The sequence below is a fragment of the Miniopterus natalensis genome, chromosome 17, assembly GCF_054644295.1.
Source record: "Miniopterus natalensis isolate mMinNat1 chromosome 17, mMinNat1.hap1, whole genome shotgun sequence".
Classification (NCBI taxonomy): Eukaryota; Metazoa; Chordata; class Mammalia; order Chiroptera; family Miniopteridae; genus Miniopterus; species Miniopterus natalensis.
The window spans coordinates 27,422,648-27,448,124 of record NC_142097.1 but is presented as its reverse complement, the minus strand read 5'-3'; the positions used below and the strand labels follow the sequence as shown (position 1 = coordinate 27,448,124).

Below are 25,477 nucleotides of genomic sequence, written 5' to 3'. Positions count from 1 at the left end.
AACCATGAGGGTGAGAAATCTCAACCTGTCTGGAGCGAAATGGTTACAGGGCAAACTGGGAAGGGACATGCCCTTCCCTTGCTCCCATCTCTATGCCTGCTCTAGCTGAACCTAGCTTATCTGCCAACCAGGAGTCTCCTTTCCTGGACTGTGAGAAGCTGTAGGACAGAGACAGTGGCTTATTCATCTTCTGTGGCCAAGTGCCTCATCCAGTGTCAATAATTATAACAGTAATAATAGTCAACAGGTATTAAATATTTACCATTCCACACTGTGCTAAGTGCTTCACATGCATTATCACATTTCATCTTCAAACAACTTTGGAATAAGTGCTATTATTAATCTTGTTTTACAGATGAGGGTTCTAAGGTTTAGAGGGGCTAAGTAATGTGCCTATGGCCACACGGCTACTTAGTGGTGGAGCTAGGACTGGGATTCAGGTCTCTCTGACCGCAAAGCAGGTCCCTTGTTCTACACGGATGGATGGATGGATGGATGGATGGATGGATGGATGGATGGATGGATGGATGGATGGAGACAGGGCGGAACTAAGTGAAGCAGGGCCTGCCTTGAATGCCATATTAGGGAGCTTGAACTTTATGTCAAGGGCAATGGGGAGATGTTGGAAGCTTGTAAGTGGGGAGAAACAGGTCAGGTTAAGGCTTTAGAAAGATCGCTTTGACAACAGTGGGAAGGTAACTTAGGGCCGATGACACAAGCAGGAAGCCGTTTCTCTAGCAAATCCCAGTTCCTCACTTGTGAGGAGCCTCGTTCTGCTAAGCACTGTGTTCTTTCTCTGAGGGCAAGACCTGTGTTTCTATGTACATTTGGGGACTATTGACAGGGGGAACACTGAAGAAGTGGGGCTCAGTGACGGGAAGGGGAGACAAGTGATGAAATGCTGGCTACGTTTGGGGGAGAGGCCTCTTTTACAGGGGAGCACAGCCCCAGGAAGGGAGGAGCCACACGGTTCCCCTCCCCATTTCCAAGATGACAAAGGCCCTTGGGGCTTCCAGCTTCCAGGTCCCACACACTGCCCCATTGTGCACCTGCCACCAGAGGGAACACAGCCAAGGGTGAGGCCGCTGTTGCATCAGAGTGCTAAGCTCTGGGATCAAGTGCTGGGGGTGGTGATGGATGAGGTCTGGACCCTCCTCTGAGCTTCCCAATATCATTGGCCTTTCCAGACAAGGAGGGCGGGGAGTCACAGGAAATGTCCCTGGGAGGTCAGATAAGCTGAAGGAAGAAACAGGGTAGCTGGAAGGACAAAGAACCGGTGGAGCGTCCCTCACCTACAGGAAAGGAACCAGAGAGAGAACTGGGCCTGCTGGGGGCCGTGTTTTCAGGCTGAGAGGGAGTCCTGGAGGGTCCCAGCGCAGAGCAGGGCTCACCATGCTGCTCACCCTGCTTCTCCTCCTGGGGCTGTCTGTGTGCACTGTGGCAGGGGACAAGAAACTGGCACTCGGTGGCACTGAAGCAAGGCCATGGGTAACTGTGACCCTGGAGGTAACTTTGGGGAAAGGCTGGGGATGACCCATGGTTAAGGGGGCAGAAGATCCCCTCCGTGGCTGCCAGGAGAGCAGGCTATACAGCGCAAGTTAGGTTGTCTGAATATCCCCTGTAGGTAGGCTCAAGGCCATGGCCCCTGGACTGCCTGAGCTTTAAAGGGCGCATGCTTATGGGAGTGACAAAGAGGGGGGGGGGAGAGAGAGAGAGAGAGAATTTAACACTTATTTAACATATATGTCCTAAATGCCTCATAAACATTAACCCATTTAATTCTCATATCAACTTTATGGGGAAAGTACCATTTCATAGATGAAGAAACAAGCACAGAAAGGTCAAGTAGTTTGTCTCAGGTTGCGCACCCTCAAAAGCAAAACTGCACGCCTCGCCCAAGGTCTGATCCTATGTATCTGGGTGTCAGAGGACATTTTCTAGAATTTCAAAGGGAGCGACTTGGGCAGGATCACTGTTTTGTCTCCAATGTAGAAATCCTCATTCCCTGACAAGTTCTGGTTTGACTGCCGATCTCTTCTACTAGACTGACAGTGCTGACAGGGACAAATCGAGAGGTTAGAGGCCTAGCACCTGCACCTCACCCCGTGTGGTAGGGGAGACAAAGATCCTGATCTTGGGGGACTTCTAATCAGATGGGGGAGAGAGACCAACAGGCCAGAGAAGGCAGGACCAGTGCTCAGGGAAGCCTTCCAGGAGGGGGACAGTGGGACAAGGCCAAGCCTGGCTCCTAGTCCCAGGATGGTGAGGACACTGGGGCCACAGAATCATCCATCGAATGAACAGCCATTTGTGGTGGTTTCCTTCCTGGTTTGTCTGAACGTGCAAGTGTGTGCAGCTGAGAAGACAACAGGATGGGGAGGCCTGGGTTCAAGTCTCGGCTTCTCCACTGACTCCATGTGACCTTGGGAAGGTCACTGCTACTCTCTGGACATCAGTTTCCTCACCTGTAAAATGGGGAGAAATACCCTAATCCCCAGAGTATTTCCCAAGCTTTACAGAGTCTTGCCAAACATCAGGGGACCTGACCCAGGCACAGGGCAGCCAAGCTGTGACAGGGAGCTCTCTACGCAGCCACACAGAAGCATCATCAACTTCAACTGGTGCTGCTGGGCTCTCCACCTGCAGGCACCTCACCCTGCAGCCAGGTCTATGGCTTAGTCTCCTTCACTCTCATTAAACATCCCTCCACTTCCCGAGACACGGCGCTTAGAATATAGGAACCATTAAGATGAGTAAGGTAACAGAAGGAATGGAAGCACTGTCAGGGATCAACTGATCACCTCCCTAGCTCTCAGGTGTCCCCTGCCTGCAGTTATTCCTCAGTGCTTTCAAGGGTGGTTTGGGTTAAATGAATAAAAAGAAGGCTTAGAGGGAGGCAGGAGTCCTTCCAGAGTGAAAGGGAAGGATGACCCCTAAGGGCTCCCCAGAAACACAGTGGGTGAGAGAAAGGTGAATCTTATTTAATTTATAGTCATTCTCCCCAGCCGGCATTTGACAGCTGCCTTTTACCAGGGCAAAGTGGTTTTCATGAGCTTTTCAGAAATGGGTCCAAATCTCCAGATATTTTTCTGGTTCCTGGCCAGGCAGGCGACTCCAGCCCAAGACAGCTGCCCCAGCCACTGACATCCTGGGGAGGACACAGATTGGAAGTGACTAAATTAGTCCAAGTCTTAGAAAAAAATCCACTCCTGCTCCTGAAAGTTGGGACGAAATGAACTATGAGAGGTACAGGGGTTTCCTCTGCATGCCAGCCAGGCCCCTGCTGGCTCCTGGAGCTCCAGGGAGAAAACTTTGGCCAGAACTTTCACCACATTAGCTCAAGAACGAAAATGTCTTTGCCCAGAGTCGTGGCCTCCACCCAGGCCACGTGTCATGTTCCTCATGGGAGGCCCAGGCTCCAGGGTGGGATAAATCTGGGACAATGGGGGGATACTGGGGAAAGAGAGGAGACCAGAGTGGGGTTAGGAGAGGAATTGGTCTCACCTTGCCTATTGGGTGCCCACCCTGAGTCCATCAGCTGCCCCTCCTCATCTATGTTGGAGACATTTCCCAAGGTGGAGCAGAACCCAGACTCTGGAGCCAGACTTCCTGAGTTTAAATCCTGGATCTACCACTTTCTGTGTGATCTTGGACAAATCACCTAACCTCCATAGCACTCAGTTTCCCCATCTACAAAATGGGTATAAATCATAGTCCCTGCTTCCTATGGTGGTTTGAAGAGTTAATGAAATTATGACTGTTGTGTTCGAGCCTCTGAGGCAGATGACAGCTTCAAGTCCTGGTGTCATCTCTCATTTCCTAGCTGGTGACCTTGGACAAATTATTCATTCTCTCTGTGCCTCGGTGCTTTCATCTATAAAATGGTGACAATAATAGTACTTACTTCATGGGGTTTGGGTGAGGATTAAATGGAATTAATATGTTTAAGTGCTTAGAACAGAGCCAGGAACATAGGAGGTGAAATGTTGATTATAAATTATTATTACTGCATAGTATTGTGTAAAATATGCAAAAGAGCCCAGTGCCAGCACAGAGCAAGTGTTATTGAAACTGGTTTTTAAAAACATTTTATTATTTTATCTTTTAATTTTTAAAATATTCTTTATTGATTTCAGAGAGAGGAAGGGAGGGGGAGAGAGAGAAACATCAGTGATGAGTCACTGATTGGCTGCCTCCTGCATGCCCCCTACTGGGGATGGAGTCTGCAACCCAGGCATGTGCTCCACCACTGAGCCACCCTGGCCAAGCTTGAAACTGTTCCTGGTCAGGCGGCCCTCCTGTCTCCTTCTCGCCAGCTTCCTCCAACTCTAACTCTAACAATCTCTGCTTTTTCAGGAAGGTGTTGTCCCCAGCATTCGGCTCCAGCTTCAGGAGGTGAAGAGGGGCAAAGAGAGCCAGTTCTTTGGGCTGATGGGGAAGAAGGTGGGAAGGTGAGTGACAAAGGTGGGCAGTGCCCATGGCGGAGTGACTCTGCGCGGGTTGCTGCACCAAGCAGGGGTCCCGGCTTAAAGCCCGGACTCAGAGTGCGTTACTCCAGGCCAGCAGGGGTCGCTCACGCTATGGGGTGGGGCAGGGCGTCCACATCATTATCATCCAAACCAGGGCACTTCGGAGAGTATTAATCATGCCAGGAAAACCTGGGCTGTCTCTGGCACACGGAACATAGTCACCCTATGCGTAGAAGCAAATGCTTTGCGCCTGCTGGTGTCCTTATCTTCGACTCTATGAATGGATTTGGAGAGTGGTGGCGGAGCTACAGATCAGCGTCTAGATGTGAGCGAAGTCACAGGCCAAGCTTTCTAGTTCTGTTTGTTTTGAATAGAATTATTAAAATGAACCTGTGTTCCCTGAGGGGGGACAATGATAAAATAGTCTGGACAGAGAGCAGTTTTCTTTCTTACTGTCAACATTATATATATTTTTAAGTGGTGTTGGTGAGGGTATGCAGGACCTGGCACTTTTATAACCTATTTGGAGGAAATGCTGACAGTGGCCATCAAAGTTGGAAATGCTCATGCCTTTTTCCAAGTTTCACTTCAGGGAATCTATCAGGTGAGCCCTGAGACTGTACCTGAGCATTCATTGACAACTTGTCTGTAATAGCAAGAATTTAGAAATAACGTAAAAACCACCAGTAAAGGAATGATCAGAATATATCAGGCACACCCACAGTCTTTGTGGCCATTGAAAAGGATGAGGCAGATCTGTGGAAAGATACAGAATGATCTCCAGGATTCCAGTGAAGTGGAAAAGGCAAGTTATATGACAATATGTATGACAGGAGCCTACTTGTTTTTTTAAAAATGACACACTCACAAACATACATACACATGCATAGGGAAAGTTTTAGAAGGATAATTAGTAAACTGTCAACAGTGATTATATCTAGAACAGGAAGTGGAGGTGAGGGAGAGAGAGTAGAGGGACTTTAATTTTTACTGTACAAGCCTCTACATTACTTGATTCTTTTTTATAGTGGACAAGTATTCAAAGACTGCTTTTATAATTAAAACTATGCATATAAAAATAGAGAAAACCAACTTGTGACCAAACACTTTTGGCCTTAGTTTCCTCCTCAACAAAATGAGTTTTGGACTGGGCCATTTCAGAGTTCTCTTCCAAACCCAACAGCCCATGAGAAGCAGGGGACAGGAGTATAAGAGACATATTTATTGAGCACCTACTACGCCCACATATGATTAAATCTCGCAACGATAGCCTCTTCACAATGAGTGAGGAAACTAAGGTTCAGATGGGTTAAATGCTTTTACAAGGATGCCCAGCTGGTGCCAGGTGCCGACGACTTCCCACTCCTTCACACTGCCTCCTGGCAGGAGCAGCCAAGTGGCTCAGCCACAGGAGGACAATGGAGAGTCCCTGGAATTCCACTGAAGACCCAACACAGGCATCGAGCCCCAAAGAGCCATGAGCTCTTCCTATGTCACTGAGACCCAGGGAACCGGTGCAGCCCTCATTCCTTCTTTCTCTTTCCCCCAGGAATACCTCCTATCCATATAGAGAGAAAAATGGGTCAGTGTTGTCCAGACCTTTCCCTCAGCATGCTCCCTGGGGAGGGTTGAGTTGTCCGGGCCTCCAACAAGTCAGGGAGGTGGGGGGAGAAGCTCTGGCTAGGGGCACACATGCTGGGTTGGCATTGCCGAGGGTGGGGCCAGTGTGGTCTGGCCATGTGCTCAGCTTCCCGGTTGTTTCCTCAGAGGGGTGGTCTGTGCATGCCCAGGGAGTAGGTGCAGGGATAAGGAAGGGGGTGATTCGGTTCTGCCAAAGGTTCAAAATTACCTTGGGTAACTTTTACCTAAAGCCTGAAATTAGAAAAATTAATCCATTTCCCACCTCACACCCTCAAGGATCTTAAAAGTGCAAATCTGAGCAGCCTAAAACAATGAAAACCAAAACCAAAAGAAAAGCAGCCAACCTTTACCCACCCTCTACCTCTTCACCCCTCACCCTCTCAGGATCAAGGCCAATCCCTTAAGGACTCACTGCTTCCTCGGGGGCCGCCTTGCCGACTTGACTTGTAGCCCCATTTCTCCTTCCCTGACCACCTGCCCTACCCAGACAGGGCTTGTCTCTATGGCCTGGGCATGATGCTGCCCTTGGCATACCGCACCGTCCTGCTGGGTCACATGGCTGGGGTCCCTAGAGTGGAAAGCCTGCCACAGTCAGGCTGCAGCTCTCATCTCCTCTGTATCCACAACACCTAGCTAGTTTCCACTGGGTGTTTGTGGAAGGAAGGACAAAAGAGGGAGAATGGAAGAGAAAGCAGAATCAATGAATGAATCAGTGAGTGAATGAACCAATCCACGGTTTTCCTCAACTCTCAGAGTGATTGAAAAATGACCCCATTTATGAAGCCCCCACTCTGGCCCCATCCCTGCCCTTCTTGGTTCCCAAGACAACCTTCTTCTACTGCATTTTCCCTCTTTCTTCTCTGTCTCTTCTCTCTCCATCACCAGGGCATCAATGAGGACAGATGGGCCAGGACCTCCTACACAGGAGAGGACCATCTACAGAAGGTAGGTGAGAGCCTCCAGTGAATTGCAAGGGCATCTCGAGAAAGTGACCAGATACTTTGCTGTCAGTCTCCATGGCGGGGGCCAGGCCGCTGAACAGTCAGAACAGGCTCCCCACAAGCCAGTAGGCAAAGCCCCACAGAAGAAAGCAGTTGAGGTACAGGGAGGCCGTCCCTTTGATGATCCTGGCCTGAAGCTGCACCCTCCCCACCCCCAACACACCCAGGTGCACTCTGCCCTCTGCCCTCAGGGCCAGCAGAAGCCACAGAGAATGATGTGGTTTCCCAGGTCCTGGAGCATCCCCCTCTCCCTCACTAATCATTGATCATTAGAAAGTTGTGCCTTTAGTCTTAAGACATTTTCTGTCGTCAACAATTGTACATAAGTGTAAATCACCCTGGGATGGGCAACACCCTAAGCAGTTATCAACTAACACCACACCCTAAAGGGTCCAAGGGTGCTCAGTAAATGAACAGGCATGAAAGTAGATAAATAAATCAATCTGGGGGAAAGATCGAAAGCTCAAGCCAAAACAAGACAGAGGGCAGGGGCATCCCAGTCGGTCAGAAATCCTGAGCTCCAGGATGCCTTTGCTGATGCCTGACCCCTGCCCCAGGAGCTGCAGACTTCTGGACCCCTCTCCCCCTCACTTTCCTAACAGAATACCTACTCCTCCCAACATAGGCTCTTGGGAATAAAGATGGGGAAACCCTCTATCTCCCCCAGCCCCGATTTTTTCCTAAGTGAGCCACTCCATTTGAATGGCCATGGAAGTCACCCCAATACCCAAATGGAAATGAATGTCCCTTGTGCAGAGTATGGGCAAGGAAGCTAAGTCATCTTTCAGGGATGGAAAGCAACGTGCCCAGTCACACAGTGAGCTAATAACAGAGCCAGGACTAAAAGCTGTGTCTCCTCTTCCCTGTCCAAGGCACTTCCCATGTCCTCGGGGGGGCCTTGGGGATTTTAAATACTGGATACCACTTCTCTTCCTTTAGGCAGGATAACAGGGTTAGCTCTGCCCATGCTCTGGAGGCACGTAGGGCTGAATAATGGAAGATATGGAAAGTGAACCTGTAACTTGATCACCCCAGATATCTGCAGCCGGAGAAACATGAGCTAGGGAAATGGAGGGCCTTACGCGGAGTAGGGAAGGCCTCCGTGGGGGAGCCAGGCAAGGCTCCCCTAACCACTGTCCATGTACATAACTCTTCCCAGGCAGAGAACACGAGGACCATGGATCAGAGTGAGAGCCCGCTGCATGCCTCCCAGAGAATGAAACCCCTTCTTCATACCTGGACGTTACAGCTGACCGGCCAGCCAGGCCAGCCAGGCCAGCCAACTCTCTCCTCTGTGTGTGTCCTGTGCTCAGCACTGACTAGCATGTCCCACCAGGCTCACAATGAACTCAGTGGGGTTCCTTCCAGGACCTGTGGTCTCAAGAAGTGGTTGTGCATAAGTGTGCACTGTCGTCACAATCTCAAGCTGGAGTGACCTTGCCCTCCCTTAGCATTCAAGAGCTCTTATTTCACTGCCTAGCAGGATTGAGTCTTCCCCTTTCTCTGTCTCCTGTGCCCAGAACATAACAGGAGCTCAATAAATGAATGAACAGTGATGGGCTTCTTCTCCAGTATAGGGCAGAGAGCAGGAATGGCCTGGGCTCTGCACCCTGCCAGGCAGCTGTCACACCAGCAGGCCAGGAGGCCCTTTCCAGAATTGCCAAGGGCAATACTATAGCCCTGGTCCCTACCCTCGAATGGGAAAACAGATTTGCAACACAGGTAAGGACGAAAGGCTCAGCCTGAACGCAGACACCCTCTCCCTACTCAGTCATGATCCCAAGGACCCAAATCTATGTGTCTTCCGAGTTGGAGAAGAATTGGGTCCCAGGTTCTTCATCAGTTCTCTTGTATGAGGTAACTGCTTGGCTGCTGGGACACAGGCAATCAGTCATCCCCTGAGCACTCGGAAGTGCTCCAGAGGAAACACTTCCCAGCCTCAGGGAGCCCCCTGCCTGATAGGGAGACCATTGTCCCTGCCTGGTGGTTTATAGGCAGGTGAGACAGAGGACCCCAGAATGCTTAGAAAGGGCCACATCAACCAGAATAAAATCATAGAGGGCAAACTTAGGGAATAAACATCAAGGTGTTGAATGAGTTGGGAGTTTTGTGGGTTCAGCAGTAAAGGAGGTTCATTAATTCACTAGGCTACGTAACATTGACCTTCTCCGTTCCTCTCCAAAAAGAAGGAAATGGGTTATAAATGTTTTGGGGCATCTGATTCTTGGGGGGGGGGGGGGGGGGGGGGATTAAGCTATTTAAAAGGGAAGATGAGCCCTGGCTGGTGTGGCTCAGTTGGTAGAGCATCATCCCAGGTTCAATTCACTGTCAGGCCACATACCTAGGCTGCGGGTTCAGTCCCCAGTCAGGGTGCGTACAAGAGGCAACTGATCAGTTTCTCTCTCTCTCACCCTCTCCATTCCACTTGCCCTAAAAAATAAAAAAAAATTATATATATATATATAATAAAAAACAAATAAATGGAAGAGAAGATGGGAGAGGAGGCATTGGTGGAAAGGAGAGGGCAGGCCTTTCATCTGGTGCCAAGGGTTTTAGACAAGCAGAGGCGGCGGAGGCCAATGATGTCAGCACGACCAGCAAGATTCTTCTATTCAACCTGTGGTGAAACAGTCTGTTTTGACTGTTTGTCATAAGCCCTGAATAAACCTCAGGCCTCTTTTCTCCATTCTCACACCTTCCCCATGTCCAGTGAGAAATATGGGGGTGGGAACAGCACAAGCCTGCTGCTGACACTACTGCAAAATTTCCGTTACTATGCCTCTCGTCCCATCCGCTCCTGCCCTCCTGACCCACCAGGCATCCCCGCTGTCTTCTCCACCTCGCCGCACCCCATACTGTGTTCAGTCCTGGGAGGTGGTTCACTAATAACCCAACCTGAAGCCTCGGCAAGAGGGTTAAAGATTTTATTCTTGTGTTTGAAGTTTGGGATGTTTAGAAAAAACTAAATTCACCAGATATTTAGTCAGTTTCCTCTATGTGCCAGCACTTCACTAGAAATTCAGGTGGGACTGGGAGTTTGAAATGAGACTAGAACTTGTCCTTGAAAAACTAACAACCTTAGAGTGCAGTGGAGATGGACTCACTTGGTGCAAAGGCCATGCCCTGCTCTCCAGTCATCTTTCTCAAGCTCACTGTGTTCACTCAAGCTTCCGGTTTCTGCACATGCCACTCTCTTCCCATTCTGGTGAATTCTTACTCAGAGGTCAATGTCTCTGCAGAAATTCCCCAGCCCCGGCACTGAACATTGGCTCCCTCCTCTGAGTTCCTGAAGCACTTTGCATTCTTCCATTACAGCACTTTATCTGTTGTTATAATGGTTTATCTCCTCAAGTACATGGGACAAACCTTACTTACGTTTTCCCCAGTGCCAACAATAGTGCCTGGCATCTAAGAGCGCTTTGACAAAGGACTCTCCTGTCTGAACACTGTCCCCATCCTTTCATCCCTCCACTCCTCCGTTGGCAAACTCATCTTTCAGGTCCCAGGATAAAGACCCTTCCTCAGACAGGGCTTCCTTGATAACCAAGTTCAACTAGTTCCCTTCAGTTATGCTTACACGCCTTGTCCTTTCCCATTCATAGCACTAATCACAACTAGAAATCCTATGAATGTCTCCTCCAGGAGATTGCAAGTTCCACATCTTTGGGGTACCACTAAGTATCCAGTTTCCAAATACTCAATGAAAAAAATATATACACATCAGGCATTCTGAAAGACAATTTACCTTCCCAATTACTATCCTCATGCTACACATGCCTGAAGTTCCACAGGAAATGGCAGAGCGAGGATTGGAGCCAAGGTGCCTTCACTCCAAACACACTCAACCCCTACACTTCCTTGGTCTATGATGTAATCATACAGACAAGTCCCAGGTGGAATTATAGGACTCATAAGGAATTAATTCCTTTTCAGCTAGGCCTATTTGAATAGGTAGGAAAGAAAGTTCCAAATGCCTGTCCCAAAACCCAGCACACTGGGCTCTCAAGAGGCTCCTTCCAGATCAAATCACTTCAGGAAATGTTACATTCTGTCTCTCCCTCATGGAAATCCCAAGAGGGAGGTTTTGAAAAACTCTAAAGTCAAGAAACATACTTCCAACTTAAACTCAGTGTTTTCCAGTTACTCCTTCTGTCCATAGTACTACTTTGTGTTTAATGAGATATTCTTTGGGGAATGTCAAAGTGGAGGCTTTCCCAGTAGAAACAGGAAAGGAGCTAGATAGAGACTAATCTGGTTGCACAGTGAAGTTATGTGTAGGGGAATGATGAAAGCTATGTAGACAAAGTCGGCTCATGGAAAGACTTGAAAGCCAGAATGTGAACTTAATCCAATGAGTGATAGTCATGTCAGTTCTTGATAGGAGAGTCACTTTTCCTGGTCCACTTCCCTAAGGAGGCAGCCAAGAATTTCAAGACCAGCCAGGGAGCTGAGAAGAAATTTGACTGACAAGCTGAGATATGCTGAATGACCAAACAGGTTGCAGTGGCTCTGAGGGGGCAGTTATATGGAATATGAATAGTGCCCCCTGGAGTTACACAGGTAGTGTCACTTTTCTGGGCACACGTGGCTTACAATCACAGGCAAGTGGTTAATGGAATCTATACGTCCAAACTGAATCCCAGGCCTTTAGTTCCAACAGTCTTCTTTCACTTACCCACTGCTGTTATCAAACCATCCTAAAACAGTAAGAGTGCTGCTCACAGTTTTCTGGGTTGGCAGGACTCAGCTGGATGTTTTTTAGCTTCATGTGGTTTCAGCAGGGGTCACTCAGGAGGCTGTGTTCAGCTGGGAGGATGGCATTTGGGTTTTTGGTGCTATTGGCTGCAGCATCTCAGTTCTACACATGATATCTCTTATTTGGTCCCTCATAAACCACAGTTCAATTCAAGCTTCTGGTTTGGGAACATGTCAGCTGGTTTCCAAGAGCAAAAGTGGATGCTGCCAAAATATTACTTCTGCCACATTTAATTAGAAGTTCAACCCACACTCAAGAAGGAAAAACGGATCTATCATTGGAAGGAACAGCACACATGGATGGGACAAACTGCTGGGGGCCACCTCTGGAGACGATCCACCACACGTCCTTTGTGCGCTAAGAGTGTAGGTTTCTAATAACGTTGGAATAAATATAAAGTGAGCTATTTCCAGAAACAAATACCCAGTTAAGACTGACTTCTTGGAATAAACATGACTTGTCAAGAATAAAGGTGTTTATATCTCACATAAAACATCTGAGGAGCAATGGAGCCAAAGTTACGCAATAGCATAGGTTATTTTCTCCATTCTTGGGCACAGATAAACAAACCCCCAAACCCCAAAGTAGTGGTGACATGACCTGCATCTACCATATTGCACAAGATGGAAGAGACCAACTGATATTTCAGCGCCAGGAACACTAGTCACCACTGGGCAGTCCTTTGTTTCCTTCTTAGAAACATTTTTTTGCATTTTGTCGGAGATACCACAAAGGAAGTGAGCAATTATACTGCTCCCAACAGTAGGAAACAAGTCTGGAAGTGGCTGTCATTACAAGTTTGTAGCAAAAAGTGCCAAGGTAAAACCAGTAGAGATCCAATTCTACAATTGCATGATCCCAATACCTAGCTAAAGGTAGTTTATGAAATTCTAGAATTCCTAGTACACATCACATTTAGTTTTCACTTTCTTAACAGGCAAAACCCCTGTACAGCACTTTGTGCATGTGTGCACCTATGAAACTGTAGGAAACTAATGTTGAAAGCTAGCGAGCCGGCCCTCCCAAGTAGTCATTTCCCCTCCCTGAATGGGAAGTTATTAGAGCCTGCACACAACAAGAACTAGCTTAGGGTATTGCAGAGACTGAAGGCAGGCAGGAAGCAGGATTCCTGCTTTCTCAAACTGGGTATCTTATTTCTTAACCCCAATCCAGGAATGGACTCTAAGGGCTCAAATTTTCAACTATACACAGATGTACAGTTTCATTATGTGAATTCTAAAAAAAACAAAACAAACCCCAATACTTAGATTCTCAAAAGCAAGGATCACTGCTGAGCTGTTGCTTGATCTTAACACCTCTTATAAACCAAGTTCCTTTAATGTCACTTGGCTTCTCAATTGCCCTTGAAAGGCTCGCAGGCATGTTAATGACCACCCTGGAAGTCACCAATATGCATCCAAAAAGCCATTTCTCATTTGTTTCATAGACCAGAAAGGAATGTGTATTCCAAGCTGTAGTCTACTTTTCTATACTGGCTTTTCATATGTAGTCCCAAACTTTATCTTGCACCCCATTTGAGGACATTCCTAATCCCAGCCACGCAACCTGCCCAGAACTACAGGGACAAACCAAAGCTGAGGACAAGTCAAAAGCATCATCTTGCTATATAAAAAGTACACCATATTGTTAAAAATTACTTAATGACTCATTTCCTGGTGAGAAATAGGAAACCAGACAGAAGTCATCAGGTGACTTCGGACAGCAGTCAAGTATGGAATTTGGTATCAGAGAAGCAGGGCTCTCATTCTATTCCTATCTCAAGCAGCAAGACCTGAGCCTCAAATTTTCTCATGTAAAAATGGGATAGAATAGCCACCTTACAGTGGTGAGGACTGAAGGAAACTATGTAAGGGACCGAGCTTACTAAACAGTTTATTATTCCTAAATCAGCAGCAGAACTAGAATGAGGCACAGCTTTTACTACCTGGATTAGGTCTGTAGCCCCCAACTGCTGCTTATAGAATCAATTAAAATCCTTTTGTCCAACTTTTCACCAGTTCCATTTTCTTGCACTGGAAGCCACTAGAAGCATGGGAGCCTGTGGCTAAAGCGAGGATGATTAATCATTAAACAGTCAAGAAAACTGAGGAAGCAAATGGTAGAGGGGAAAGTGTGGGTTCTCAAGTTAGACAGACCAAAATGAGATTTCCAGCTTCGTTGCTTACAGTGACCTTGGGTTCCAGGTTTCCTTCTGCAAAACCAGTGTGAATGTCTACTGCACAGGGCTAATATGAGGGTCAAACAGGCAGTGTGAAGGTAGCCAGCACAGTGCCAAACATACAGAAGGCAGCCAGCACATGCTAGGGCTCACATCTTCCTCTAGACACAAAGTGCTTTCACTTAGAGGGTTTCAGGAGCTAGATCCAACTCCAGACTTGTTCATCTCATGAAGGAGCCTAAGCAGCTGAGCTGCTTTTGTGCAAGTAAAACAGGACTCAGAGGGGATAGACAGTCTTACTCAAAGGTGACAAGAAAGTGTAACACTCCGTTCCTAGACCTGTGATTGAAACCAGAGAAATCTTCCTTTCACAGCAGGTCCTTGAATAACATTTCATTCAATGCTATTTCATTTTAAGTAGTTGAGATTCCACAGAAACTTAACTTTTTTTTTAAAAAAAAAAAAGAATATTTATTGATTTTTAGAAAGGAAGAAACATCGATGTAAGAGTGCAACATCGATTGGCTGCCTCCTGCATACCCCCTACTGGAGATCGAGCCTACAACCCGGGCATGTGCCCTAACCTGAAATCAAACCAGCAACCTCTCCGTGCATGGTAGGATGCCCAACAAAGTAAGCCCACAGGCCAGGATAAAACTGAACTCTTGTTTATACTGACTAGCCTATGATAAAACTGGTTTTGGTACCTTGACTTCTCACCATTTCATTCTCATGGTCAATATTACCTACTTCAACTTTTTCAAAATGCAAGAGCATAATTTCCCTTTGATGCAAATACCTAGAACAGGGAGATTTGGGCACACATCATTCTAAGGTAAATGTTAAAGGTCTTTTTATATAACCATAAGCTTCTCTTCATGTCATCCCCCTCCACCCGTGACACAGGACTCTGCCCTGAAATCAGAGGAAAATGAACTTAATGAAAGAATGAATACTGAGTAATCCTTGCCATGCATACCTATTAGTTGGAACCAAAGTGAGGCAGAGAGAATTTATCCCACCAACCGGAGAAGTTCAGAGTAAGCACACCCTCTGCAGACAGCCTACAACACAGAGGGAAAAGAAAAAACTCCATAGCCACAAACCACATTCCTCAAGTTTACTGCTAGGAAAACAGATCCCAAGTGCATTTCCTATTAGTAGCAGGTCAGCTGCACCGTTTTCATAATAAATGAGAGCTCCTGAGTGAAACAGACTTGAGCAGAGAACATGCTTTATTGAGTAGATATAGAACAGCACATTCTACCACATGTGGGGAAGGGTTAGCTTCTGTAAAAGGCCTTTACCCCTTAAGAAAACCCCCAGTGAAGTTGCTTTTGGATAAATTTTAACAGTGACACTGAAACTGGCAGGGAGCTGCCACTGAACATGCTTAAAATTAGCTCCCCCCAACCCACAGTGAATATAAGTAGTGTACAGAGATGACAAGAGAAAGGCACAAATGACCAGAGTCAGGATTGTGGTGAGGGCTCCACATGAAGACAGAAGTGTTGTAGGCGACAAAGTTGGGAAGGGTGACATGTCATACATCAAAAGCTGCCCCAAGATAGCAGGTTATAATGGGCTAGAGAGAAATTAGAGGGAGCATCTCTTCCTTTACTTAAACACCACCAAAAATAGGAGACCAGAGAGTAGGGGGATGGTGGCAAATCCCAAAAAGGAAATGGAGGAGGAGTTCTTGGAAGGGCATAAGCACTTTAGTCCTAAAGGGAGGGTGAGGCACCGTTGAAAAGAGAAGCAAACCTTGGCGGGGTAGCCATTCTACCTTGAGTCATGGACTGAGAGATATTTCAATCAGTTTCTACTTCTCCGAGGACGTTCAGACAAAATCAGTGCAACTTATGTGGAAGTATAGGTGTGCTATGTCAGACTGGTACTGGTGAAAAGGTTTTTGCAGTTAATGGACCAGTTAACATGCAGCATGAAAGGGAGAACTGGAAATTATTTTGGCACCTGCAAACGTAAAAAGGGGCATGGAGTCAAGAGGGAAGAAAACTATTGGGCACTTTCTGGTGAGGCAAAAAGTATCCATTCCCTTCCACCAAGACATGGCCCACTGCCCACAGGTGAACTCCACACAAAGTACAGAATCACACCTCTTCTCTCCATCTCATTCAGATCAATGATGGGCTGTTACCAAGAATAATCCCTGGGTGAGGCTTCAAAAATATTTGGCTCTGGTCAGCCTGCTACTGATCAAAACAGGTCTTCCCATAAAAATGGAGGAAAATATTTAAAGTGAGATGAAATCCAAAGGGAATGGAATCCTCCCAGCACACACACTCATAAGTGTTACCTCTTCCCTGCCCATCCAAAAACACATGTAAGGAATAATTGGAAAGGTCCCGGAAGTGGCAACTATATTTGGAGGTCTGGCGACCAGGTGGCAAGAAGCACTATTACAAAGTTTAGAAGACACAACACAACCTCATGGAGCTAGAGAACATGAGGAGAGAACCGGTGACTGGACAGGTACAGTACCAAACAGAACACCTTGGGTCAGTGCTACGAGGGACCTGCACTCAAGTCTAATATAGATCCCATCCGGGCAACCTCACTGAGGCCGAAACAACAGTTCCTCAGAACCAGCGTCTGCAGTGTACATGAAGGTCGGAGCCAGGACAGTCCTGAGGGGATGGCCTTCCCAAAGGATACTGTACTTGCCAATCACAAGAGCAACAGAAATGACAGACAGATCCCTAGGGTACGGATTCCTACTGCTGGGGTTCGCTGGCTCAGAGTAACAGGTCACTTTAAGTGCCCTTGGGAGGGGTCCATTTTAAACAGCTGGGATCCATGGTTTTATTGGAGTTGGATCTCTTGGCCTCTTTGGCTATCCACTCATCAATCAGGTCCTAGAGGAGAACAATAGGAATTATTATTATACACATTCAACTAAAATGGCTTTACATATGGATTCCTAAATGACTGTTAGCAAAAAGGAATCACCAAAGGTTTAATAATACACTAAGGTGTAAAAAAATTATCTTTGACTTTCAAAATGCTTTCCTAACTAATCCATTCCTTCCTACTACACCCTCATAAGACGTGAAAATCATTATTCATCTTCCATAACGAAAAATGTGAGTTAACAAAAAAACCACTTCCAGGAGCCCTAGAGTTTGATCCCCTCTACAGATGAACACTTTTCTTTAATCTAACAAAATCATCGAACGATAGAAGTGCTGTACAATACACAGCTGCTTAACCTGTGCCATCTAAATGAGATAGTAGCTTGCCAAAAGCTTCTGATAGGGTAAGGAAGGAGTTAAGCCTAACGGAGGCATCACTGCACACTAAAGAAATGAGACCATATTAAAAGGTGCACACAGTCAAACTCCTTTAAGAAAGGATGGTTACCTTTCAGGTGTTAAAGCCCCACTTTGCTCTGGTAGGCCTCAAGGGACATTCAGCAATAAGCAAGCAGCTGATAAAAACTTTACCTGTCTCTTTAAAACTAGGTGTTTTCCCTTCCAATACTTGAGCATCTGAAGGGCTTGCAGGGTGCTGACAATGTCCACAGGATTTACAGCTGTCTCCTGGCTAATTTCTGAAACAGAAAAGCTACTAAGAACTTGGCCAAAGTGTAGACTCCCTAATCAAGTCTCCCAGACCTCCCCACTACACCCCCTCCCTTACAGGATATATCCAAAGACTCCAAATGGTTGGGGTCTTTGATACTCAACCTGCTGAGAAAAAGCTTATGAAGCATTCATTTGACCAGTCCAGATAACTACAGAAAATGGATATTACAGCAAGAAACCACTCTTGGCTGCTACAGAAATCAAGGTCAAAGACCTACCACAGGTAAATTCTTCTACCTTTGCATAAATATACAGGGATGTTTTAGAAGCTCCTATATGTGCCAAAAGACTTGATCTTTCCTCATTTTTGAACTTTTGTTAAGAATTAAAATGTTAGCAACCTGAGATTTGAGAAACCAAATCATATAACCAGTTCCAAGAGCCAAGTGCTCCAGAATCCTTAGGCACCTTTAACGGTCTCTGCAGTGGCCCATATTCAGTGGGCCTTCTGTTATATTCAGATAAAACACAGTATGGAGTATTATCTTTGCAGGTTACTATGCATGAACAGGGCCAAGTGAAAAGTAAAATTATTCAGTGAAGTTAACATCTTGGGTAACAACCATTCTAGAGTCAAAAACCAACCTTTGATAGAAATCTCTTTGCCTTGGAAATTATGTAGGTAACGAAGGAGTACTTCTTTCCAGTAACTGCGATAGCTTATGAGCCCCAGATCTGAGAGGGGGCGTTCTGGGGAGCCAACTTTTTCTTCCACTTTGGAAAGCAAATAACCTGCCAAGAAACACACACACAGACTGTTTTAGCAATACTGTCTCATCCTAATAGAAAAGAACAATGTGCCAATATGAAAGAAGGCATAAAAAGTACAACACTTTGCAGTATCAATTAGGGTTCAGTTAATTCCATTCATTTAATGGGACGCTATGTACCTGTTGTAGATGCTGCCTTTGTACAAGCAAAAGGGGAGAATGCGTATCTGCATTTACTATCATAGACGCTTAAAAACTCTGGAAGGCTTCAACAGAAACTTTAATAGCAATGGTTATCTGCAGGCGTGTGCTGGGAATAGGGTAGAGCTGGGATGGGAAACCATTTCATTATATAGTTTCTATTTTTCAAATTTTTAACTTTAAGAATAGAGTATCAGGGTTTTGGGGTTGGTGAACGTTTGGAGATACAGGGAGAACGGTGTGCCTGGAGAGGGCACGGAAGCTCCCCACTCTTTCCTCATACCTTGCCCTGTGTACCACCTCTTCCACTTTGACGTTCACATATATATCCTTATCATATCCTTCAATAAACTGGTAGTTCTCGTGACTTAATGTAGTTATGTTCTATGAAGTCACTGTGAACAATGAATTAGCGAATACCGAACCATCGCTCCTAGGGAAATAGTTAGGTTCCTGCAAGTCTTTGATTACATTTTTGTCAACCAATCAATACGCAGCCTTGTTTATGTATTTCTGTTTAACAACACCTTATTTAATATATATGGTTGATTGAACTCAGGGCCAACGGCACAATAACCTATTCTGAGTGAAGCCTAATACATATTTTTTCTCTGTAAGGCACAAAGCTTTTCTAGACAGTACGTACATTTCAATCTTTCAGCACTACATTTAGGGGCCACTTAAAATCAGCAACAAAAAACACAAAAACATGAAAAACGTGGCACTAATAGACTGTGGAAAGAATACTTATTGAGAGCTGAAACAAGGCACCTTGTTTGACCTCGACTGGAAATGTGTGGTGACTTATTTTTTGCTGCTGTGCACATATCCACGAATGACAGCGAAAAGTGCCAAGAGTATTGATTTTGGGGCTACAAATAAAATTCTAGTGAGTAGGCAAATTCCCAAGTGCAGATGCCACAATTAATGAGGCCCAAAGCCAGCTATATGGTTACCTCCAGAAAAGTCCTTACAAAACTCAAATCCCCAACATCCATGAACAGATTTGAAGCCTCATGCATATACGTGAGGTTCATTAGTCTCAAACTGGGGTAATCCTAACAACCTTACTTTATTCTCCCCTATATCTCCTACTATCAGGCACCAAGCTCACGGTCCTATATTCACTGAGTATTCAACATATATCATCAGGGAACTGATGATGTTCAGGTTTTGCCCACTTACTCATTCACTTAATATCAGTATACATTGGTTACAAGCCAGGAACTGTAGAGACAACAGGAAGAAAAAAAACAATATTCACATGGTCCCTCGCTATATGCAGCTTAGCAGTTTCACTTACTGAAATCAATGAGCATCTTGCCATAGCCCTGTCTCATGTACTGAGGCATAGTAAGGATACAGGATACATTGTAGTTGAGGAATGAATTCTTCTCCTAAAATCAAGGAGAAACAGATGAGCGGGTAATACGGGTTCAGAACCAAAGGTGTCAGCAGTCCCACAGATACAAAATAAGGCTGCTTACAAAGTATCTGGCTAACCAGTCCTGCAAGTGGCTGTCTAGCTCACAGCTGTTACACACTCTTTACCATGGCCAAAGCCATTAATCCCAGGGGCTCTGTAGCTCTGAGACCTCCAGTCTCATTTTAAGGGGGCTGACCCTGGATTTGTTTTTCAAATATATCTTTATTGATTTTAGAGAGAGGAAGAGGGAGATAGAAACATCAATGATCAGTCGTTGATTGGCTGCCTCCTGCATGCCCCCTACTGGGGATTGAGCCCGCAACCCGGGCATGTGCCCTGACTGGGAATAGAACCGTGATCTCCTAGATCATAGGTCCATGCTCAGCTGCTGAGCCACACCCGGCGAGGCCTGAGCCTGGGTTCTTTATAGTCACAGCAAGGCAAAAAGAATCAGACTGCAGTCAAGCTACAGCAGCCTTCTACAAAAGCAATTTCTCAAAAGGGGGCTGCCTACAGGAGAAGGGAGGGATCCCAGTGAGCCCCCCATTCCGAAAGGGGGTCAAAATAATCAAATCACATACTGTATGATTTCGTTTATGCGAAATGTCCAGAACAGGCAAATTTATAGACAGAAGGGCTGGGAGCCACTGAGTGGAAATCAGGAGTATTACTTATGGGTGTAAGCTTTCTTACTGTGGTAACAAAAATTGATGCCATGATTATGCAGCAGTTGCACAATTCTGTGACTAGATTAAAAACCACTGTGCACTTTGAATGAATTATATGGTATAGGAATTATATTTTTAATAAATTTGTTATATTAAAAAGTCATAAACACATTCTGGCTTTGAGTCTTTAAAGGCACTGTGGCATCATCATTGAAAGAAGCCAACTTTAAAAAAAAAAAAAAAAAGGGCAAACGGAATATACTCCTGGTTTTGAGCTAATAACAGAAGAGGGCAAAGCCAGGAGGGTTGGCTTGACTACTAGATGTGGGGCTTTAGGGTTTGCAGGCAGGGCTCTGGCCAGTAATTAATAGTCAGCTCCAACCCACAAGTCCAGAAATGAATAAATCAGAAACTTTTAATAAAGAACAGCACATTTTCATTAAACAATCTTTGATATAGATTTTCCTTTTTTTTTTTTTTTTTTTAAAAAGGGAAGGGTTGTCATCACTGTCCAGAGTACTGCCTTTTCCTACCACTGTTTTGGGCCCCATGTGCCAACATCAATCACTCTCTTCTGACCATTAAGCTTCTTAATCTCCAGATCCTGCTGACCTTGGAAAAATATCCAATCAGGTGACAGCCAGTGTTGTCCGCTTCTGTCATAACATAGAACAGGAAGGGCTCCACATCATAATATAATGTCTTGTGGTCCAGAAAAAGCTTGGCCAACAGGCACAGGTTTTGGCAATAGATCTGGAAGCAGAAAAACAGAGTTCATGTGTGGGCCAGTGATTCCTGAACTTATCAGATAAAGGCCTAAAATTTAAGATCATACCACTATTGTTAATGAAGCAGAAATTGTGTATTTTGGCCAACGGAAGAGTTCTATCTTCTTTACAAGGTGAGATAGACACAAAACAAATTTATTCTGAAACCTCTTTCTTAGGTAACCACTTTTTACCTTGTTTTTCTTGCCATCCACTTCAAACACGGATATTGAACCTTTGCGATATATCTCATCACCAGGTGGGTGTTTCCACACACACTTAGCCTGTAAGAGAACAGAATTCACATCAGGGAAACAAACCTTTCCAGCAAGCTTGCTACTCAAAAGGGAAAAAGAACCACAGGTCAACTTTAGTAAGCTGAGATGACAGACAGTTGGACACACTTGAGAACATGCAGCAAAACAGACTTTTTCAGTAAAACAATTTAAGGCTTCTAAATCACTCTAATATATTTATGATATTTTACAGCAGTTTGGAACAAGTTTTCTGGATTATATTCTGGCATCGTTTCAATCCAGGAGATTAAAACCATCTACTATGCAAAAGCCAGATAAATAAGAAATACCCTTGCTTAATAGAAAATGCCTTGCGACAACAGGAAATTCTTAAGCAGCTTATTTCAAGCAGCTTAGTCACTAAGATAGGAATACTTTACTCTCTCACCTTTACCAGTAACTGCTCTGGTTGCCCCCAAGTGTCCTCTTTGTTGTATAGGGAAATAGGAGCAAGTCTTTGTGGAAGAGGGAAGCAGCCCAGCATCCCAGGGGAACTTGGCTAATAAATTTAAAGTAGTCAGCCACCAGCCACTGCTGTACATTGATAATTTTCAACCTTTTTCATCTCATGGCACACATAAACTAATTACTAAAATTCCATGGCACAACAAAAAATGTTTTTTGCCAATCTGGCCAAAAAAGGGTGTAATTTTGATTGGTTTACAAAAAAATAATAGTAATAGTAACTACCTACACTTTTTGCCTCAAAGTGCCTTTTAAAAAAAAAATCAGGTGCCTGTACTTATACATAAAGGATTTCTGGTACCAAATATTAATCAATCAGACACAACCTTATTATGCAAAATGACCAATAAAATTCGACTCTACCCTATGACGTATATATTCATGATTCAAGACGGGCATTCACACCAGACAGCTATTGTTATGCTGGCTGTTGTCATTTTTTTTTTTATTTGACAATCTAAGGGAAAAGAGGTCAGTGCCCCTGCCCCTAACTAAATAGTCAGGTACTGCATGTTTTAAAAATTCTTGCGGCACACTGGTTGAAAATCACTGCAGTAAATAGGTGAATTCTTGAAAAGTTTTATGCATACACATTTAAAAAGCATATGTATATATCCAGAACTTTTTCGATTAAATTTTATTGTGATTTTTGGTTAACTCAAGAATCATGACATAATATGTCACATGGAAATCCAAGTATTAACTAGGATTGCTTTGAGAAAGCTCCACCTATAGTTTGTCCCTATCACCACCCCTTTACTGGCATGGTTTACCCCAACAATAGCCAAACTAACACAACAATTATTCGTTGAGAATCAGAAACCAAACTGTTGGCCAAATGAGGCTCATTTCAGTGATTGTGCCTGAAGCAACAGCAATCAGAAGTATGGATTAAAACAGGTCTTTATTTCCTGAAGTTTGGTTTTTGTAACTCAAAAATCCAGAATGTTTACTTGACCCTTAGATTTATCCAGACCCTTTGTTTTCTCCACCTACTACTATTTCTTGCTCCCTTTGGCTGTTTTTTAGTGCCATGAACTAACCAGAAACAGGAAGAAAAAGGGCAGAAATGATAAGCAGTTCACGTTAAGAAAAATACCAGTCTTACTTTTACATAGCAAAACCATCTTTTAGTTAATCTCTATGGTCAATAACTATGGAGACTAGTCCTTCTGATACCATCATCCCATGCCCTAGTGTCCCCCACCAGTCTTTGCCTATCATCTCCCCTCCAACACTCTATCCTCACCCCAAGTCAAGTGTGCCAGAGTCTGAAGGGCTTCATTCATACGAGTGGTTTTGGGCCACAACACTATAGACTGTGTGCTCCAGAGTTGGAAACACAAAAAAGTAGTATCACCAAACTAGGGAGAAACCATGGGAAGCCTGGGTTATAGAGGCTCAGCATATGGAAATCATGGGAAATAAAGATGGAAGAAGAAGGAGATAAGATACCCTAAAAGGCCTTAGAGCCAAATTATGACTATAGAAATAAGAAAAAAGAAAGGTTTCCCTGTCTAAAAGACTCATCTCTGTCTCTTACCCTTTCCCCATCCCTATTCCATGGCAGAAGCCCCTTTAAGACTTTTTGTTCCACAACTAGGGAAAGAAAGGTGGCTTAAAGCTGCAAAATAGTTAGTAAGCATACCTGGCAACAATAAAATCAGACTCAAGTCTTTTTCCTGAAGGAAGAACAATATTCAAAAACCAAAAAATACTAAACAACTTGGGAAGGCATCAAAGGACCCATTCTGTTAATGAAGTCTAATTATTTTCATCTAATTTGGGACACATAAATACTAAGGGCAGAGGCAATTCATATGCAAAGGAAGAAATGGAAAAGAGCAGGCAGCAAGAAAAAAGACATGGAGATGTGTATGACAGGAGTGCATAAGGGCCATCAGCTGCTTTAGGTGTCACCCAGCACCAGCCATGGCACAGGCTGCTTTCCTATGCCTTCATCCCATTACTGTGGACCACTGAGAGATGCTTAGATATATGTCAAAATTTAGATCCAACAGCTTATTGCCAACATATTCATGAAACACCAGGCAACTTACCATGTGCCGGCGGAGTATCGTTTGGCTCTTCATGTATTTTAAACAGAATTCACACATATAGAGTCGTCCCAGTCGTGCATATTCTTCAGGATAGGGAGAATGGTACCACGTATCAAGCTCATAGCGACCAAAAGCAATTGTTTTAATCATGTTGCTCCCCTCTGTGATTTGGCCTTGAAGCCTTAACTTCTCCTATTGTACAAAGAAATCAAGAGTCAAAGAAGGATTAGAATTACAGTTCACGCTTGAACAATATAGGGGGTTAGGGACACCAACCCCCCCATGCAGTCGAAAACTAGCGTATAACTTTTGACTCCACCAAAACGTAAATACCAACAGTCTAATGTTGACATACAGTCAATTAACACATATTTTGTATGTTATATTATACACTGCGGTCTTACAATAATGTAAGCTTAAGAAAATCATAAGGAAAAGAAAATACATTTGCAGCATTTATTGAAAAACATCCATGTTTAAGTGGACCTGCATAGTTCAAACCTGTGTCAACTATAATTACCTTTGTTTCTGTAAGCTTGTTGTGCATGCCACCATGCTAGGCTATGGAAAAAAAGACGCATTTGGCTTCTAAACTCATGAGAAACTGAAAGGCTACATGGGCATAGATAATCAGAAAGGCTTAGTACAGGTCCCAATAACAAACAGCTTTTCTCTGCTACCTACAACACTTAGGGTCTCATCTCTTGAATAACAGAACAAGTCTCCGGTAAAAAATTTTTATCAGCCTGAACCAAACTGTGATAGGCCGTTAGACAGACAAAAGAAGAGCAAGGGTGATGGGCCAGGAACAGAAAGTCACCAGGATGGAAAGTCCTGGATGCCTAGCAAAGGACAATTGCAGGGTGAGACCTTGCCCCCAGGATGGCCTTTCCTCCCCAGAGATAACATCTAGGCCTCAGCTGTATTTCCGCTCCAGGCCCAGAACCACCACCAAACCAGCCACAGCTGACCTCAGGACCAAGCAGCATTGGATAATGACCCCCTGCCATGATTCCTACCAATCAATCAGTGGAAACCACAACCCTGATACACCTGAAAACCTTAATATTTTTGAAACATGGACAATGCTTTAACTGTGAAAATCTAAAGTGGCTATAAGTTGGCTATAGAATTTTTAAGCATAACCAAGTGGAACATTGAGAAAGGCTAGCCTGGGAAATACTCTGGTTCATGAGTACATCTACAGAAAACTAGCAGCATCAGCCCATCCCA

General features: G+C 44.8%; 2 protein-coding genes across 5 annotated transcripts in view; one reads left to right on the top strand and one right to left on the bottom strand.

The window, feature by feature from the left end:
• The first annotated feature begins 1,392 nt into the window (after window positions 1-1,392).
• On the top strand, window positions 1,393-7,059 carry TAC4 (tachykinin precursor 4). The gene is made up of 4 exons (XM_087826500.1): window positions 1,393-1,506; window positions 4,357-4,448; window positions 6,017-6,051; window positions 7,013-7,059. Exons 1-4 carry the CDS (start codon window positions 1,393-1,395, stop codon window positions 7,057-7,059), a joined length of 288 nt encoding a protein of 95 aa, XP_087682626.1.
• Window positions 7,060-15,263: 8,204 nt separating this feature from the next.
• KAT7 (lysine acetyltransferase 7) overlaps window positions 15,264-25,477 on the bottom strand; it is a 30,524-nt gene continuing 20,310 nt past the window's right edge. For all 4 annotated transcript variants that reach the window (XM_016215607.2, XM_016215609.2, XM_016215606.2 and 1 more), the window contains 7 exons: window positions 24,245-24,436; window positions 21,618-21,707; window positions 21,269-21,409; window positions 19,866-19,959; window positions 18,237-18,383; window positions 17,511-17,617; window positions 15,264-16,922 (listed from right to left, as the gene is read on the bottom strand). In XM_016215607.2, the coding sequence (XP_016071093.1) occupies window positions 16,821-16,922; window positions 17,511-17,617; window positions 18,237-18,383; window positions 19,866-19,959; window positions 21,269-21,409; window positions 21,618-21,707; window positions 24,245-24,436 (873 nt within the window). In that variant the 3' untranslated portion in view covers window positions 15,264-16,820. The remainder of the gene's footprint in view (window positions 16,923-17,510; window positions 17,618-18,236; window positions 18,384-19,865; window positions 19,960-21,268; window positions 21,410-21,617; window positions 21,708-24,244; window positions 24,437-25,477) is intronic.

Bases quoted from the DNA above. Each gene is read 5' to 3' on its own strand.
- TAC4 (XM_087826500.1), top strand. From the start codon at position 1,393: ATGCTGCTCACCCTGCTTCTCCTCCTGGGGCTGTCTGTGTGCACTGTG. The intron at 1,507-4,356 runs GTAACTTTGGGG...CTGCTTTTTCAG, and splicing joins GGGTAACTGTGACCCTGGAG to GAAGGTGTTGTCCCCAGCAT. The intron at 4,449-6,016 runs AAGGTGAGTGAC...TCTCTTTCCCCC, and splicing joins CTGATGGGGAAGAAGGTGGG to AGGAATACCTCCTATCCATA.